An 18,073-nucleotide genomic window follows, 5' to 3' on the forward strand; every position below is an offset into this window, starting at 1 on the left:
TACTTTGATCAGTTGGCCTAAAAACTTGGATACTACAAGTCCAATATATGGGTCACTTTCATTTTACCAGACTATAGTACTATACCATAGATTGCCATGGTCATGTTTTAGTATGCCATTTATTTGTTGATGAATAAGAAACGCCTTTCTTGTGTACATTTCGTAAGATTTGATGCGCTTGGTTATTTTGCAGTCTTGCTAGGAACAGAAAGAGAGAACAGCCAAAGGAAATAAAAAAGAGAGCTTTTGAGGTTTTTGAGGTTGTAAGAAAAGTGAAAAGAGGTACACACGGTTCTATCTAACACAGGTAACAACCAACCACAGAGACATCATCCATATTGACTTCCTTCCTGAACTGACATTACCTAACAACCCCTTCTGACCACTCTCCTCCTCTGTAGTAACAAACGGAAACTCATCCCTAAGAGCATGCATCTATCTTATTTCTTCTCCACCTCTGTAAATGCAAATGATGAACATCTCCAAGGAAACAGTGGCTGATGATGCTTCACTCCAACATGGGTATCGCTCCACCTGCAGCCAAAATTTGTTGTTCCAACTGCAAAAGGAAACATCGATCAGGAAAAGGATGTCAGTGTCAGTTCTCTGTTTCTCAGTGAATAATAGTATCCTAAAAAAGAGTAAATACAAAGAAAGAAAGAATACACGCCCTGAAGAGGTTCTCAAGCTTGTTCTTCACCAGGGCGTACTCATGTTTAATTTGTTGCAAGCAGTTCTGGCATCTGGGTCATACAGCTTTAGCTTTTAGTACACTCCAAAAATGAAAATTCATTAATTGGCATTCAGTAAAAGACTAACCCTTCTCTGTTTTTATCTTCACAGTAGCCACGAAACGGTATGCAGACGTTTTTCACTCGTTGGGCACCTATGCTGTTTCAGAGAGGAAACATTCTAATGAAAAAACAAACAAAATGTATACATACAAAAAGTACAAGAAGAAGAAGATATATGGGTACAGAAATCAGAAATTTACTAAGGCAAGATGAAGATGCTGCCGACCTCATACACATTTGTAATCAACAGTAAGAGCAAATCTTTTTTTTTTCGCTAAGATTTAGCTAAAAAATTCTCTTAAGATGACAAAAGATAAATTGAAAGATCACTTTGTCAGATTTTTCGATTGAGTTTAAACTCCTCTATGAAACAAGCACTGTTGCAATCCGACCTATAAATCATGCAACATGAAGTCTGAGCATACCTGGAACTGCTACCCTTCAACTGGTGGACATGAGCATCCAACTTCTTGAAGTCAACAGGTTGCAGATCCCTTCAGGAATCAAGACAGAAGACAGATTGCCCAAGAAAAAAGTGCAGAAGTCAATTCGTAGTTATCCCCCAAACTAATCAAGAAAAGAATGATCAATCCCCACAAAGAATCTCAAACCCCATAACATGAAAAAAAATGCAAAGGGAAGAAGAAAGAGAGATTCCGCACAGGGCCATGTCCATATCATTCAGAAGCCTCTGAGAGTCGTCGAAGAAAAGACCGACGACTTCCCCAACAAAATTCGGATTGCTCTCATCCTGCAGTTGCTGAAGCTGAGTGAACTGTTCATCCAAAAATCCCTGCCCACAAACCCACCAAAACAATAACAAATGATGAAACAAACAAACAAACGAGAGAGAGAGAGAGAGAGGTTTTCCCAACATACCTCACGGAAGAGAGAAGATATTAGATCAATAAACCGGCGCTGCAGTTGACCCACATCCATCCTTCCTGCCGCCACACCCAAAAGCCTGCTGCCTTGCCTACTTAGTGTTATTGCCTTTGCCTTTTGCCTTGCCTTCCCCTATTAAATAACAACAGCGAACCGAATATAGACGCAGCAGGACTCATGCATCCTCTATGACTCCAATTTATTGTGGGGATGATCCGATCAGTACCAGGGCAGCAGAAACCATCAGAAGGGTAAATAAACTTGCGGGTTGAAAAAAGAGTTTATTACTGCCTGCCAACAATACCAAAAGGAGGAAGAGAGAGAGAGAGAGAGAGAGAGAGAGAGAAAGAAAGAAGGGAGCAAGTTTGGATGCAGAGGATGACCCCCCCTTTTCTTGGGTTCTCACAAACCCATCTTTTCCCCTCTGAATTTTCCCTTCTGCCAGTATTTGTGACAGCAGCAAAAGGGTGGGGTTAAAAACTTGAAAAAGAGAACACTCGCCCGGTCTGCCCGACACCCACCACCACAACTCCACCCGTCTTTGTTTTACTTCCGTTTTTTTTTATTTATACTAATAGAGAAGGCCTCTCCTCTGTATGCCAATTTACCAAACGCCACTCAAATTTACAAGCCAAGGACAAGTGTGAAAGCCTACGTACTTTTCTCAACATCACTAAGGCTCAGTGGTTGACTCCTCAACTTATGTAAATGCAACGTATCTGACCACCTGTTTGGCACTTTATTCTGGTCCGAAGCATCGATTCCTAGCAGCATACGGGCCCACACCTGAAGTAATAACCTGTTCTTCTCGTGATCTCAGCGAGGTGAGAGAGCATGATGATCCTTTTGGGATGGACCAACAACCTGCTCTGAGATTTGTATATAACATGCAGTTTCACTGCATCACGTATTAGGATCCGCATATGGGTGACCCTTTGTTCTGTGTGGACAAGCAGTGCATTCAAGTAAAAAAAAAATCGTCTTTCCTTTTTATATAGCTGATTAAAAGAAGATGGTGTGGCTCCATTTGCCCAAAAATAACCAAGAGATAATGCATTAGCTTAGATCCCTGTCATATGGGGGTGATACACAGATGATGGTAGATAGCTGGGGCTGTCAATGGGTCGGGTTTGCATCCCGTACTCGAGCTATGATTTTTGCTGAATACTCGACCCAACTTGGCTTTTTTGCAGGTACTCGAGCGCACCCGAGTATTTTATATGTATTTTCAGTAAAAATAAAATTTTGAAATTATGAAAGTTCAAGTTTTGAATTCTATTTTCGCAGACCGGAAACACCCGAACCCGACAATTTATTATACGGGCAAGATTGGGTATGTCCTGATGCGTCCCCACCTGTCTGATCCTGTTTCTGTCCACAAAATGGAGGAAAGACCACGTTGGTTTTCTATGCAGGGAGGTTTCCAAGTGTACAACGCCTCAAAATTAAAATGATTCAACAACTTTCACGCCTTTAGACAAGACATGCTCATGTTCGTGGTGTTCCACTTTCCTTATTGCAGAGATGGCTAAATCAAAAGGTAAAAGCTATGTACTGGCGAAGCACATGCGAAACAAGTGACTGATCCGTGTTAAACTGATGAGCGACAATAGAATCAATCTTGTAAAAAACACCAGACGAAGTCGGGTAGGGAGAAGGTAAAAAACAAAAAAAAGGGGAAAACCGATCTAATGGGGACTCATCATGAGAAGGGGGATGATGAGAGAGAGAGAGAGTTGTAAAGAGTGAGAGATAGATAAAACTCGAGAGAGCGAAAGAGAAAGTGAGAGAAGCTTACCGAAACACGCCGTTGAGAGGAACCACTGACGCCCTTCTCCACCCTTTCTGTTTTGTTTTGAAAGGCCGGCAGCCATGGCTGCCAGAAAAAAATGACAACCATGGCTGTCAACATCATTGAAGAAAGAGAGAGAGGGTTGGCAATATTAGACCATCAATAATAGCTCATGACTGTCAACATCATTGAAGAAAGAGAGACAGGGTTGGCAATATTAGACTAGAGGGTGGTGTATGTTCTCCCCCGATGATTCACTGAATCCCACGTCTGTGTTCGGGGGGATGAATGAGCGCCACGTATTTACGCACATGGGGCTCATATTCCCGTGTATGTTGACATAACTTTGCATCGGATTCTGGTGTTATTGCAAAGACTTAAGTACCCTTTTTTGCTATTCTTGCCATAAAATAACAGTTTGAGAAAATGACAAAAATGTCTATTTAAAAAAAAGAAAACAAACGGTTCAAAAAAAGAACAAACATGTCCTCCATCCAGAAAGTCCCTGCACTGCAGGATTATCTGAGAAAGGAATCCCCTCTGAAGAAAGCCATGAACATAAACCCTCTCTCTCTCCCTTCTCTTTCTGCTTCTGTGCACATCCAGCAGATGATCCTACACTGCTCCAGCAAGCATCGACTGACCTGCACACTTACTGTAGCATGGTTCAACTTGATGAGTTGTGAAGCCAGATTCAAAGATTTTGCTCTTACAGGAGGGGGGTTTGGGCGCTCCCACCGGTGTAGGTAGCATCGTTCAACTTAATAAGTTGTGGAACCAGATTCAGAGATTTTGCCCCTATAGGAGGGGGGTTTGGGGGCTTCCCCCGGTGCAATAAAGTATTTTGTTTAATCGTGGTACTCATGTTTTCCTTGGTTGTTTCTTGCTAAAGGTTTTCGTAACACCTTTTCCCACGATTTTTCTGTTCTTTTTTCTGGTTTAAAGATGGTGACTTCTAAAAGTTACTGTTCAATTTCAGAAAATGAACCTGTTATATAGATTGGATTTCAAATCCATAAAAAACAGTGTCTTTCTTATTGAGTCTAGTTTATTTCTGACAATTTTCAACAATTTTTATGGTCATTTCATTCCCCATTTTGATTAAAAATCAGACCCCTATTATTCTGCATTATTTGAGTTGCACAGGTTTTTTAGTTCATTTTGCAAGAGTCATATCTCTCTAACGAGAGATCATTTTCCAAATCTGCAAAAAAGGTTTTATTTTTTTATTTGTCTAGTTTATATTTAAAAAAATTTATAACTTTTTATACATATTTGATATTTTAAATTTGTTAAAATTCAGGACTGGTTACAGATTAATCTTACTTCACCATGATTAAACAAACCAGTTTCAGTTTTTTAAAAAATTGTAATATCAAATAAATATATAAAGTTATAAAAATTTTCAGATATAAACTAGACAAATAAAGAAAAAAACCCTTTTTACAGATTTGGAAAATGATCTCTCGTTGGGGAGATATGACTCTTGCAAAATTAACAAAAAATCTGAGTATCTAAAACGATATAGAGTGTGACAGGGTCTTGGTTTTCGACCAAAAACAGGTATAAAATTACCATAAAAATTGTTGAAAATTGATAGAAATAAACTAGACTCAATAACGAAGATGCCACTTTTTACGGATCGGAAATTCGATCTCCGGTTAGGGAGATACGCCCCCAACAAGTTGGTCTTGATTCAAATAGCGATTTACGTGTGACGGCTTACTGAATAGCGATTTGTAGTTTTATTTAGTAAGTCGTCACGCGTAAATCGCTATTTGAATCAAGACCAACTTGTCGGGGGCGTATCACCCTAACCAAAGATCGGATTTTTGATCCGTAAACAACGACATCTTTGTTATTGAGTCTAGTTTATTTCTGTCAATTTTCAACAATTTTTATGGTAATTTCATACATATTTTTTGTCAAAAACCAAGACTCTATCAAACTCTATATCGTTTAAGTTATTTATGTTTTTAGTTCATTTTGCAAGAGTCATATCTCCCCAACGGGAGATCATTTTTCAAATCTGTAAAAAGGGTTTTTTTGCTTTATTTGTCTAGTTTATATCTGAAATTTTTTTTAACTTTATATATTTATTTGATATTTCAAATATATAAAAAACCGAAACTATTTTATTTATTCATGGTTAAATAAGATTAATTTGTAATCAGTTCTGAATTTTAACAAATTTAAAATATCAAATATGTATAAACAATTATAAAAATTTTCAAATATAAACTAGACATATAAAGAAAGAAAATCCTTTTTACAGATTTGGAAAATGATATTTCATTGGGGAGATATGACTCTCGCAAAATGAATTAAAAATATATGCAACTTAAATAATGCAAAATAATAGAGGTCTGGTTTTTAATCAAAATAGAAAAACAAATTACCATAAAAATTGCTGAAAATTGACAGGAATAAACTAGACCCAATAAGATAGACACCGCTTTTTACGGATTTAAAATTCGATCTCCGGTTAAAAAGATACGCCCCCAACAAGTTGGTCTTGATTCAAATAGCGATTTACGGGTGACGGCTTACTGAATAGCGATTTGTAGTGTTATTTAGTAAGCCGTCATGCGTAAATCGCTATTTGAATCAAGACCAACTTGTTGGGGGCGTATCTCCCTAACCGGAGATCAGATTTCAAATCCGTAAAAAGTGGTGTCTTTCTTATTGAATCTAGTTCATTCCTGTCAATTTTCAGCAATTTTTATGGTAATTTCATACCTATTTTTGGTTGAAAACCAAGACCTCGTTAAACTCTATATCGTTTGAGTTACTCATATTTTTAGTTCATTTTGCAAGAGTCATATCTCCCCAACGGGAGATCATTTTTCAAATCTGTAAAAAGTGTTTTTTTCTTTACTTGGCTAGTTTATATTTGGAAATTTTTATAACTTTATAAACTCATTTGCTATTTTAAATCTGTTAAAAATTGAAACTGATTACAGAGTTTCTGGTTCTGTAACAGGTTCGTTTCCTGAAATTGAACGGTAACTTTCAGAAGTCACCATCTTCAAACCAGAAAAAAAAACAGAAAAATCGTAAGAAAGGGTGTTACAAAAACCTTTAGCAAGAAACAACCAAAGGAAATATGAGCACCATAATTAAACAAAACACTTTATTGTGCCGGGGGAAGCCCCCAAACCCCCCTCCTGTAAGGGCAAAATTTCTGAATTGGGCTCCACAACTCATCAAGTTGAATCATGCTACAGTCATTTTGCAGGTCAGTCGATGCTTGATGGAGCAGTGTAGGATTGTCTGCTAGATATGCACAGAAGTAGAAAGAGAAGGGAGAGAGAGAGGGTTGATGTTCGTGGCCTTCTCCAGATGGGATTCCTTTCTCGAATAATCCTGCAGTGCATCAAGTTGAATGATGCTACCCACGCTGAGAAGAGCCTCCAAACCCCCCTCCTGTAAGGGCAAAAACTATGCTACCCACGCTGGGAGGAGCCCCCAAACCCCCCTCCTGTAAGGGCAAAAACTCTGAATCAGGCTTCACAACTCATCAAGTTGAATGATGCTACCCACACTGGGAGGAGTCCTTAGACCCCTCTTCTATAAGAGAAAAACTTTGAATCAGGCTCCATAACTCTTCAAGTTGAATGATGCTACCCACACTGGGAGGAACCCCCAGACCCCTCTCCTGTAAGGGTAAAAACTTTGAATCAGGATCCACAACTCATTTAGTTGAATGATGCTACCCACGCTGGGAGGAGCCCCCAAACCCTCCTCCTGTAAGGGTAAAAACTCTGAATCAGGCTCCACAACAGTCAATGTGTAGGTCAGTCGGTGCTTGATGGAGCAATGTAGGATCTTCTGCTGGATGTGCACAGAAGCAGAAAGAGAAAGAAGAGAGAGAGTGAGAGGGTTAATGTTCATGGCCTCCTCCAGGAGAGATTTTTTTCTCGGATAATCCTGCAGTGCAGAGACTGGGTCTTAAATAATCATCTTCGGGGCACTTAAGTCTTTACAATCACTCCTTTTCTACAATCATTATTTTTTTGGCACAAATGGAGGAGAGGGTAATTAAGTATTTGCAATCGCATCAAACTCCAATGCTAATTAATGCTGACAAACATGGGGATACGAGATGCACAGGCTTAAATACGTGGTGCTTTTTGGGACCCCCGAGCATGAGATGCCTTGTTCGGGGGGGAACATATAACCTGCTTTGATATTAGACCATCAATAAAAGCTCAGCATAATCATCAATCTCATCCTAAGGAGATTACTATCCAAAATAATGAGATATTTTCACCAAAGTCTAAGGACATGCGGTTAGACGAGAAAGAAAAATCATATGGTGATAAAGGAAAATAAAAAATACAAACCTAAATTTAAGGATATGAAAAACTATTGTAATATATTATATAAACTGCCATGTACGTCTAGAAATGAACATGAGATCCTATTGTAGACATTGCTTTATACCGTGGATGTAGGTCTATTCTTCAAGATTGAACCACGTAACTCTGTTTTATGTTCAGAGAGAAGAAAGAAAAGCTTGCATGATCTTTAATGTTCTAATTTTGTTCCTTTAACATGGCATCAAAGCCTGTGATGGCATGCTGATTATTCTAAGCAAGATTGCTTCTTCTTACTGCAATTTGTGTTGGTTTCTCGTCATCAGTGATTGTTCCTCTACAACTTTTGGATGCTACCATGGCTGATCAGGGATCAACAAGCAATTCAGGTGCTATTCTTTCAATCCTATCTCAAGGTCTTAATTCACCTAACAGTCTACACTACTTCTTGTCGACAAAATTGTCTGGTGATAATTACCTAATTTGGGGATTGCAATTTCTTTCCATTTTACATTCATATGATTTGGTGTAACAAAACCACGTCCAGAAAAATTTATAGAAGTTAACAAGGTGCAAAAATTAAATCCAGAGTTTGTTACTTGGACTCGTCAGAATCAAATCCTCTTAAGTTGGGTTTTGTCGTTCTTGACAGAACAAGTTCACAGCCAAGTTATTGGCTTGCGAACGTCACATGATGTCTGGCAGGCATTAAAAGAGGCGTATATATGCCACTCATACCCGATCTAAAATTCTTTAACTGAAATCTCTGTTGCAGGAATTAAAGAAAGGCGATAAAAGTATAAGTGATTATTTTAAGTATGTGAAACTATTATCGCATCAACTTGTTGTTGCTGGAAAACCGGTAGATGATGATGATCTAGTAATGCATGTTTTACGTGGTCTTCTTAATGATTATCTTGCATTCAAAATTGCCATTAGCACAAGAGTTGAGCCAGTCTTCCTCAATGAACTCTATGGACTGTTGTTGATCCAAGAGTCTCATATTGAGCACGTGAATGACAAGGTTGATGAATCCTTGTTACCTGCAGCAAATATGGCTCAAGGTCAGAAAAATTCAAATCAGCAAAGTTATAGAAGAGGTAAAAACTATAAGGGAGACTATCAAAATAAAGGCAAAAAATGGTGGAACAATAATAAGAATCAAGACAGAAATCAAAAAGGAAATCAGGTTGTATGCCAAATTTGTGACAAACCTGGGCATGCAACAAAACAATGCCGCTAGATTGCACATCTACTTCGAGAATCAGATTAAGGACCACAAGTTTTTCCTGCGGAAACATCTACTGAGGATTCAAATGAAGAAAACTGGTATCCAGATTCAGGTGCCTCTCACCATATTACCAATAATTTGAGCAACCTGTCGATTTAGTCTTCATGTCAAGGTAAAGATGGTGTGTGAATAGGTAATGGTGTTGCCCTTCCTATTTCTCATATGGGGTCTTCTATTTTTCAGCATGATAAACAGCATTTAAAGTTAAAGATATTTTACATGTGCCAAAAATAAAGAAAATTTTATTGTCTGTGCAGCGATTTGTGAGAGATAATGATGTAAGTTTTGAATTCTTACCATTTGCTTGTTATGTTAAGGATCACACAACGAGAAAAGTGCTTCTTTAAGGGCAGAGTAAAGACAGGTTATACAAGCTGCCACCGTTGCATATTAATGACAAAAAGGAGGTAAATATTGAAGAGAAGGCCACCATAAGCATATGGCATCAACGACTTGGGCATCCTACTCTAAATGTCATTAAATCTATTCTGAATAAGTTTGAACTTTCTTATTTTCTTGAAAATTTTTGTATGTATGATGCTTGCCAAAAAGAGAAGAGTCATAAACTTCCCTTTGAACATAGTTTATATGAAATAAGACATCATCTTGAGCTAGTCTTTTTGGATGTTTGGGGACTAACACCAATTCAAAGTGAGAATGAATTCAAATATTATGTGATTTTTGTTGATGCTCATTCTCGCTTTTCCTGGATTTATTTGCTTAAAACAAGTCGGATGTGCTGAATGTGTTCAAGAAATTTAAGATGCATGTTGAAAATATTTTGAATACTAAAATAAAGTTTGCTCGCATTGATGGAGGTGGTGAATTTTTGGGCATGAAAGATTTTTTAGAATCATGTGATATAGGACATAGATTGACATGTCCTCATACACCTGAGCAAAATGACTCAGCTAAGTGTAAGCATAGACATGTTGTTGAGACAGGGCTAACAATGATGGTTCAAGCAGGAATTCCAAGCAAGTATTGGGCATATGCTTTTCATGCGACAGTGTTTTTGATAAATAGGATGCCTACTTCCTGATTTATTTAATCAGGATTCAGAATATGAGTTTTTAAGGGTGTTTGGCAGCCTATGCTACTCGTGCTTGTGTGTCTATCGTTCTCACAAATTGGCCTACAAGTCTCAGAAATGTGTCTTGCTTAGGTATGCAGAACAACGAAAAGGATATTATTGTTTATCATTGGAAACAAGAAAAATATTTATATCCAGGGATGTTGTGTTGGTTAAACCAACCACAATTTACATTGTTCTTAGTCTTGTTGTCTCCTTCAACTGGCCCATTCGTCAACTTGACGTGAATAATGCATTTCTTCATGGACATCTCCAAGAAACGGTTTACATAAGCCAACCACCGGGATTTACTGTCCCACACTACCCTCATCACGTGTGTAAGTTATAGAGGGCACTTTATGGGCCAAAACAAGCCCCTTGAACATGGTATTCTCGACCTAGTTCTTATTTACTTCTTCTTGGGTTCAAGGCTTCATATACAGATACTTTGTTGTTTACCTTTGTGGCCAAGACACATGTTCTCTATGTTCTTATTTATGTTGATGACATTCTTCTCACTGAAAGTAACGTCATCTATCTACAACAGCTTATTTCTCAACTTGCTCACGAGTTTTCACTTAAAGATCTTGGGGACTTACATTATTTTCTTGGGCTTGAAGCTATCTGCACTAGCAAAGGGTTATTTTTATCTCAAAGCAAATACTCTATTGATATGCTTCTTCGCATGTTCATGATTGCCTGCAAGCCTATTGCCACCCCATTGACCACATTTGCCTCTCTACGTGCTTTGGAAGGCCGCAATATGGACAATCCTACTATCTATCGCAGCACGGTTGGCCCTCTTCAATATCTCACTTTGACCCAACCAGATCTATCTTTTGTCGTCAAGCGCATATGTCAGTTCATGCACAAACCGATGGATATTCACTAACATGTTGTCAAGTGTATCCTTAGGTAAGTCAAGGCCACCCTTGACTATGGGCTGCTCATTTCTCCTTCAAAACGCCTCACTTTATATGCCTATTCGGATGCCGATTGGGCCGACAATCTTGATGATCGAAAATCTACTAGGGCTTATGCTGTTTTTCTTGGGCTGAATCTCATCTCTTAGAGCTCTCACAAACAAAATAGTGTTGCCCGGTCTAGCACTAAGGCTGAGTACCGTGCCCTTGCAGATGGCACTGCAAAAATTACTTGGCTTTGCTTTCTTCTCGAGGAACACAAAGTTTGTCTTGCTTCTTCTCCTATCCTCTAGTGTGATAATCTTGGGGCTACATTCATGGCTGCTAATCCGATTATGCACAAGCGATCCAAGCATATAGAAATTAATGTTCATTTTGTCTGAGACATAATGGCTTCCCACCAGCTTTTTGTTCGTTATATTCCCATTGATCTCTAAAAAGTTGATCTTCGTACGAAAGCTCTCCCCGTAGATCAATTTTCTTGTCTTCGGCACAAGCTTAATGTTCTCTCTCGCCCATTCATCTTGAGGGGGGATATTAGACCATCAATATTAGCTCAGCATAACCATCAATCTGATTTTAAGGAGATTATTATCCAAAATAATGAGATATTTCCACCAAAGTCTAAGGATATATTGCAGGACAATAAAGGAAAATCAAAATACGATCCTAAAATTAAGGATCTGGAAAACAAATGTGATATATTATATAAATTGCCATGTACATCCAGAAATGGACATAAGATCATATTGTAGACGTTGCTTTATGTCGTGGATGTAGGTCTATTCTTCAAGACCGAACCACGTAACTATGTTTTATGTTCAGAGAGAAGAGAGAGAGAGAGAGGGGAGCTTGCATGATCTTTAATCTTCTTAATTGTGTTCCTTTAACAGGCAACTAGAGGTTGCCAGCAACCTCTGTGGTGAGGAGGGAGGTCAGTAAGGAGTTGTGCCCCTTTCGCCTTAAATCCCAACCTAAGAGTCGGCAGAACCGACTCAATCTCAAAGATAAACTAGACCGAGATGGGTTTTTCGAGTTTTGGGTCGATCTGAGTGCGACCAACACCAAACCAGAAGAAAAAAAATCTCAATCTCGATTGACCAAAGCGGTCTGAACTGAATTAAACTGACTCGATCGAACTGAACTGGTCTGAGTGTCTAGACTGGGTCGAGTCTGAACAAGACCGACTCAATCTGGTTCAGTCCAGATTGAGTCTGGTCAACAGTTTTGAACCCGACTCGATCAATCGAACCAGTTTTGATTGAACTGAACTGATTCGGGTCTAATAGGGTCTTAGTTCTCTGTTTGGATCTGGTTTTAACTGGACTAAATCGGATCTGGGTCTAGTTCAATCCAGTTGACTTGGACCGATTCAAGTTGAACTAGATTCGAACAAAATTGGGTTTGGATCTAGTATGGGGCTGGATAAAACAATAATCGATTAAGATCAGAACTAGATCTAGTTCAAGACTATTCATATCAGTTCTACATCCAACTTATAACTGGATCTGGATCCCATCCATAGCTAAATGAATTAGTTTTGAATCCAGATCAGAATTGGGTTTGGATCTAGTTTGACATTTTGGATATAAATAAGAATCGAATCTGGATCAAGTTTGTAATTTAGTATGGATTTAGTTAGAACTAAACTGGATTCAGTTCAGTATATTCCTAAGGCAAAACTGAACTAGTTCAGTTTGTCTCTGACTGAGACAAAACTAAACTCAATTAAAATAGTTAGGTCAAGTTTAGTTATACCAAACTGGATATAGATCCACATATGTTAGTAAGTAGATCCATTATGACTTTTTTTTTTCAGAATTCAATTGAGTTTGAACCCAAAACCATTTGGTTCGAGACTAGGTTCAGTAAACCTAGTATTCTAAACTCAAACTGATCATGTTTGACCTAAGATGAGTCAAGTCAAATCACAAAGTTGAAATAACTAAATTACCTTTGTGTGTACCCAATATCCAATTGAGTAAAATATATATAACTTTTCACTCCAAACTTAGAATTGAGTGAGGTTTGGTGCATTGGATTCGTATCGCAAAGATGAATCTTTTTGTTTTATAGGTCTCACCAAACCAAAGAAACAAAAATCAAGATATGAAAAATTACCTCAAAAAGGATATTTTAGTAATTTTATTAAAATATAAATAATATATATTTATTAATATGAACATGCTTGTGTGATGATCAAATTTTATTGTTATAGCCACTTAAGACTCGATCGCTACCAGAGTGAAGCATTCGCATTTGAGGTAAGAGATATTATAAATAATTTTAGTTGTAAATAAATCATATTGCGTTGCATGTTATCATTGTTGTTGTACATTAACATGTTTAGAAAGGTAACTCTAAAGTGTGAATATGATATGCATAGAATAGCCATGCATGAATTAATTGTAATGAGGTGATTATATGCACATGCTAGTCATGATATGTTATGCATATTAGAAAAAAATATTGTCATATCTATATTATAATCTTTGAATAACATGCATTATGATGAGATTGTGATTAGACTTGAGTCCCTTGAATTTAGTCATGTCATTTGAATTTAAATTGAGAATAACATGCTTAACCCTTTAAATCTCGAAAGTGACGACCTGTTGAAAGGGCTACCTGTTTCGTTGCAAGAGTTCAGCCATCATGGAGAGTAGACCGCCGATGATTTAACAATGTAGAGATTAAACCTTATTGCATGCTTAGTATGATACAAAGTGTGAACCCTTATGCCATTTTGAGATTGAAAATGAGACCCATCGTGATTATTTCATGATAGCAGTCATGGGAGAATGAGTGAAATACGAGTTTGAGAGTAAGGTTCAAGGTAATGAACCTGAGATATGACTTAGGGTTTTATATTCACACAGTATCTAAAACTTTAGAGAACCATGGATTGTTAAAAGGCATTATAGTTAGAATGTAACTTGAACCATGCCGAGTTTGAACCTAACCTCCCAGCTAGCTATCGGTGGGATCCCTGTTATTGTTTCACTGCAATGCCTAGTGATCCGGGGATCACTGAGAGCGTATGGTTTATAGTTTAGCCAATAATGTAGAATTGGGGTATTTTACACGGGTTACTATGCCCATAGACGACAATAACTGGTATAGCCGACCTAGTATTATAGTCTGCTTTAAGTGAGTGTTAGATTAAGAGATTGTGGGAGTAAAATATACAAACCTTATGTAGTGTGTCAAAAACTAAACTCAGTTTAGGAGTTAGAGCACACTACAGTTGTAAGTTAAAGTCATTTATTGCTTATAAATATTCTTTACTAAGTTGTAGACTTACCTCATGTATAATTATAATTGTAGGTTTCAGGCACACTATCGCAGGCAGAACGTGATCAACTATTTTGATTGTGCAACAGAGTATATTATTAGTTTTATTTTTCTATTATTAAACATTTATATACTTATTATTTTCATATATTACGAATGATGAACTTTGTCAAAGAAATTGAGTTTATTAAAAAAAAATAGTCATGTTATCTTTGTGTGAATTATGTATGCTTTCTCTATAGGAAGTAATACCAACTGGACTTGAACTCTCGAGGTCTCAGATCAGGTTATAAAAAAATTGTATCAAAGATAAATTTACACAAAAGGTACATCATTTATAAAAAAAATTCAATGATATACAATATGATATAAGTCTATGCTCGCTAAAAACACAATAGTGATTAGGTTGTTTTATTATTAGGAATGGCTAGCGAGTACGATAATCACGAAGAGCCTAGGATGCAAAGACCTTCTGAGTTGTCAGTCTTAGGAAGCAAAAAATTTATCGGCGTAATGGTAATTACTATTAAAGTCATGGTGAACATGACTTAAATAGTACAAGAATTAACACCACAACCCATATCGATCTATATCATAGCCGAGAAAAAAGATATATACCGATGGAATGATCTTTTGATACACTACTTTGACACTATTCGCTGGCGACAATCATAACCCTATGGGCAAGAGACTCACTAGTCCTACTGTTAGAGAGCTTGGTCAATATGTGGATGAACGGTGGGAGACTAGATGGTGACTCAATGAGGAGTTGCAAGGAGAGCATCCCCAAACACGTACTCTACATCCCAAGGAAGGTCTAGAATGGCTAGTGCATGGAGATGACACATATCTTGAACCAGCTATGCGGCTGCTATGAGCGCAGCCAATAGAGGAGCTTAAGTCTTGACCTTGGAGTTTCTCACTGAAAGAACAAGGAGGACGACAATTTAGGCCGCAAAACTAGCATAACATACTGCACAGGTCAATGGAGGAGGCCCAGAACTGGCATGGACAAACAACCTTTGGGAGTTCATGGGAGGAACGTAAGGATGAGGATCCTACTGTTACCCCCGCCTCACCTACCTACACTCTAGTTTTGCATCCATACAATATGGGTGCCCCTCCTATGCCACACCCACAGCATACGCGAAGGAATGCAGGGCGAGAAGCAAGCTTTAAATGTATTGATGAATGATATGATGTTTTTTTTGTCTATAGATGTTTAGTTTTGTTTAGTCTAATCTAGTTATGCCTTGTCTTGTTTTGTTTCCTTCATGTGTACTGGAATGCTATTAATGAAATAAAATGCTTTTAACTGAATGAGTATCATAAATGCATGCATGTGGTGAAATTCATGGCAAAATAATTTAATTGACTCAAATAATGATTACGTGATTATTTTAATGTAATATATATATAGGGGAACATCTAATCTGTCTAAGGATACCTCAGCTGTCAGACGCGATATAAGGCAACCTGGTGCAGTGGCTGGTGATGGCGAGTGCCTTGGCAGACCATCTCGAAGAGTGCCTTCATTATCCCGCAGTTTGACAGGTGCACCTGCTCAGATAGCACCTTCATCTTTTCGTACGTTTGAGAGGCATGCTCCATGCAATGGTAGAGAAGAGAGTATAGGTATCCCACACGGATCACCAATGAGAAGCTTAGGAGAAGAAAGCACGGGGATACCTTCTTAGTATACTACAAATTGTATTTTGTATGAGCTCTTGCAGACTACTCGAGCTTAACAAAGACAACCCCAAACAGTCATTTCACATATCACCTCTTGGGCCAAAAGATTCAAGAATATGCAGCCTCCACTTTTTGACGATACTCGTAATGGCGTTGTAGCAAAAAAATGGCTTTTATAGGTAAAAAAAAAAACTTTAGATGTCATTCAGTATCTGAAGGATCAGAGAGTATGGGTAATGGTGTCGATCGAACCTACCCAGCGATGTAAAACACTGGTTAAGGATCATTCGAGACACTCTAGAGCAAACAATTATTTGCCTTGGTACACCTTTGTGAGGAGGTTCTACAGACAATTCTTTCTGAAGTGCTAGAAGGTAAAGAAAGAGAAAGGATTTAAAAAGCCTAAGCAAGGAGACATGACTGTAGCCCAGTATATTGCATGATTTAACTCTCTCTCTTCAGTTTTGTCAAGTCCTTGAGTGTAACGCCCCGGATTTCCAAAACAAAGCTAAGTTAAAATTTTCATGAATTTCTTTTTTTTTTTTCCTTTGCAGCGGAACTTACAAAAGCTTTTAGCAGTGGAATCAGACGATAATGAGTCGTCAGTTTTAGAAAACTCTGAGCACGTTGCAGGTATGTGGCCAAGCAACTCATTGACCACCAAAGTGTTCCATTTTATCGAAAACATATGTTTATTACAACACTACTGCTTAGGAAAGCAGTGTAGGTTCAATAAAAGGAAGCGGTACAACTCTGTCTAGAGAAACCCTGGAACTAGATGCCGCCTTGCTCCGCATATCGCCACGTAGGTACAACACCTGAAATCCCCATAAAACGGGGTCAGAACCACTGATGGTCTGGTAAGCATGCAATCATGTAACCATTCAACCCAAGTACAATAATGACCACTCAGGGTCGTAATGCGCAATAACGACGCTCAAGCCTCCAAGACTTAGCGTATATCGCAAGAGCCTCCGTAGGGCTATGAGTTGAACATCCGCTCGAGTCCTCATGACTTAGAGCAAGCCTTTTCAGGGCTGTGATTTGAATAGCCGCTTAATTCTCCACGACTTAGCCATGACCTTTTCCGGGTCTCAATGTGATGTCTAGCTCAAGTCTTCATACTTGGCACATCTGTATCCCACGCATCTAAGGACAACTCCTCGAGCTTCGCTTAGTCGTGCGGATACAACACGGGTCTTTGCCCAGTCGGTCCAGTAGTATACCGAACATGACACCTTCACAAAGGTTATGCAGGACTGACTCAACACGTCATCCACTCATACATTCAAAGCATCGTTGTACCTAGAACTAATGCATTGTTTGATAATTAACCGCTCCCGCCTTTGGTACGCAGGTAGAGCTATTGTCCGGGCATCAACGCGACGTTCTGGGGGTTGATTATTCTATGTATTTTAGATACCCCAGAGGCCTGTTGACCCTATCCATAGTAGGGCAGTGTGTTTCAACTGGGAGAACCCTACTAGGCCCATATTTGGATGCATCCTCTACTTGCAGTAGTTGGGTTCAATCCTTAGATCTTAAGGATAACCACGACCCCAAAACCCATGAGTGACTGAGGCCATCGTGGACTCTATCAGGTCCAAAGTAAAATACATGTCACTCAAGGTTGTACCATCACTGTCATTCCACAGTGAGCATAATTCCTGAAGGGGTCTGCCAGTCTTACAATTACTTAGACAGAATCTGCATGCCATTTAGGGAGCCCGTGCTTTCAGCACTACGGGAGTGTGTACCCGACCCCATTCAGTCCGCCCCAACACAGTCATTACTGAGGGGGTACCCCTAACACGATTTTCAACCGCGGGGTATGTGCGACCTTAAGTCTTATTCATATGCATGCAGAACACCGCTCTTGGCACTTCGGCCACCGCGAGCATCACACCTCTTTGGGTGGAAACAACACACTCTGGCTCTTCGGCCCTTACGAGTCTGGTTGCGTAACCGCTCTCAATGAGCATGCATATGACTCGATCTAAATAGATCGGCT

General features: G+C 38.7%; 1 protein-coding gene and 1 non-coding gene across 3 annotated transcripts; one reads left to right on the plus strand and one right to left on the minus strand.

Moving 5' to 3' along the window:
* Nucleotides 1-244: 244 nt before the first annotated feature.
* LOC149837201 (histidine-containing phosphotransfer protein 1-like) lies at nt 245-1,868 on the minus strand. 2 transcript variants are annotated; one of them, XM_090007274.1, is made up of 6 exons: nt 1,674-1,868; nt 1,457-1,587; nt 1,220-1,288; nt 820-891; nt 667-743; nt 245-559 (listed from the first exon to the last, which is right to left on the minus strand). In XM_090007274.1, the coding sequence occupies exons 1-6, from the start codon at nt 1,731-1,733 to the stop codon at nt 441-443; spliced, it is 528 nt and encodes a 175-aa protein (XP_089863400.1). In that variant the 5' UTR covers nt 1,734-1,868; the 3' UTR covers nt 245-440. The 2 variants fall into 2 exon arrangements, with proteins under 2 accessions (XP_089863400.1, XP_089863401.1); XM_090007275.1 differs by having other exon boundaries at nt 368-559; nt 671-743.
* Nucleotides 1,869-8,649: 6,781 nt separating this feature from the next.
* LOC149837202 (small nucleolar RNA Z247) lies at nt 8,650-8,785 on the plus strand. The gene has a single exon (XR_016432267.1). It is a non-coding gene; the product is annotated as a small nucleolar RNA Z247 (small nucleolar RNA).
* Nucleotides 8,786-18,073: the final 9,288 nt, after the last annotated feature.

Source organism: Nuphar pumila, chromosome 5, assembly GCF_984573655.1.
Source record: "Nuphar pumila chromosome 5, dmNupPumi1.hap1.1, whole genome shotgun sequence".
Classification (NCBI taxonomy): domain Eukaryota; kingdom Viridiplantae; phylum Streptophyta; class Magnoliopsida; order Nymphaeales; family Nymphaeaceae; genus Nuphar; species Nuphar pumila.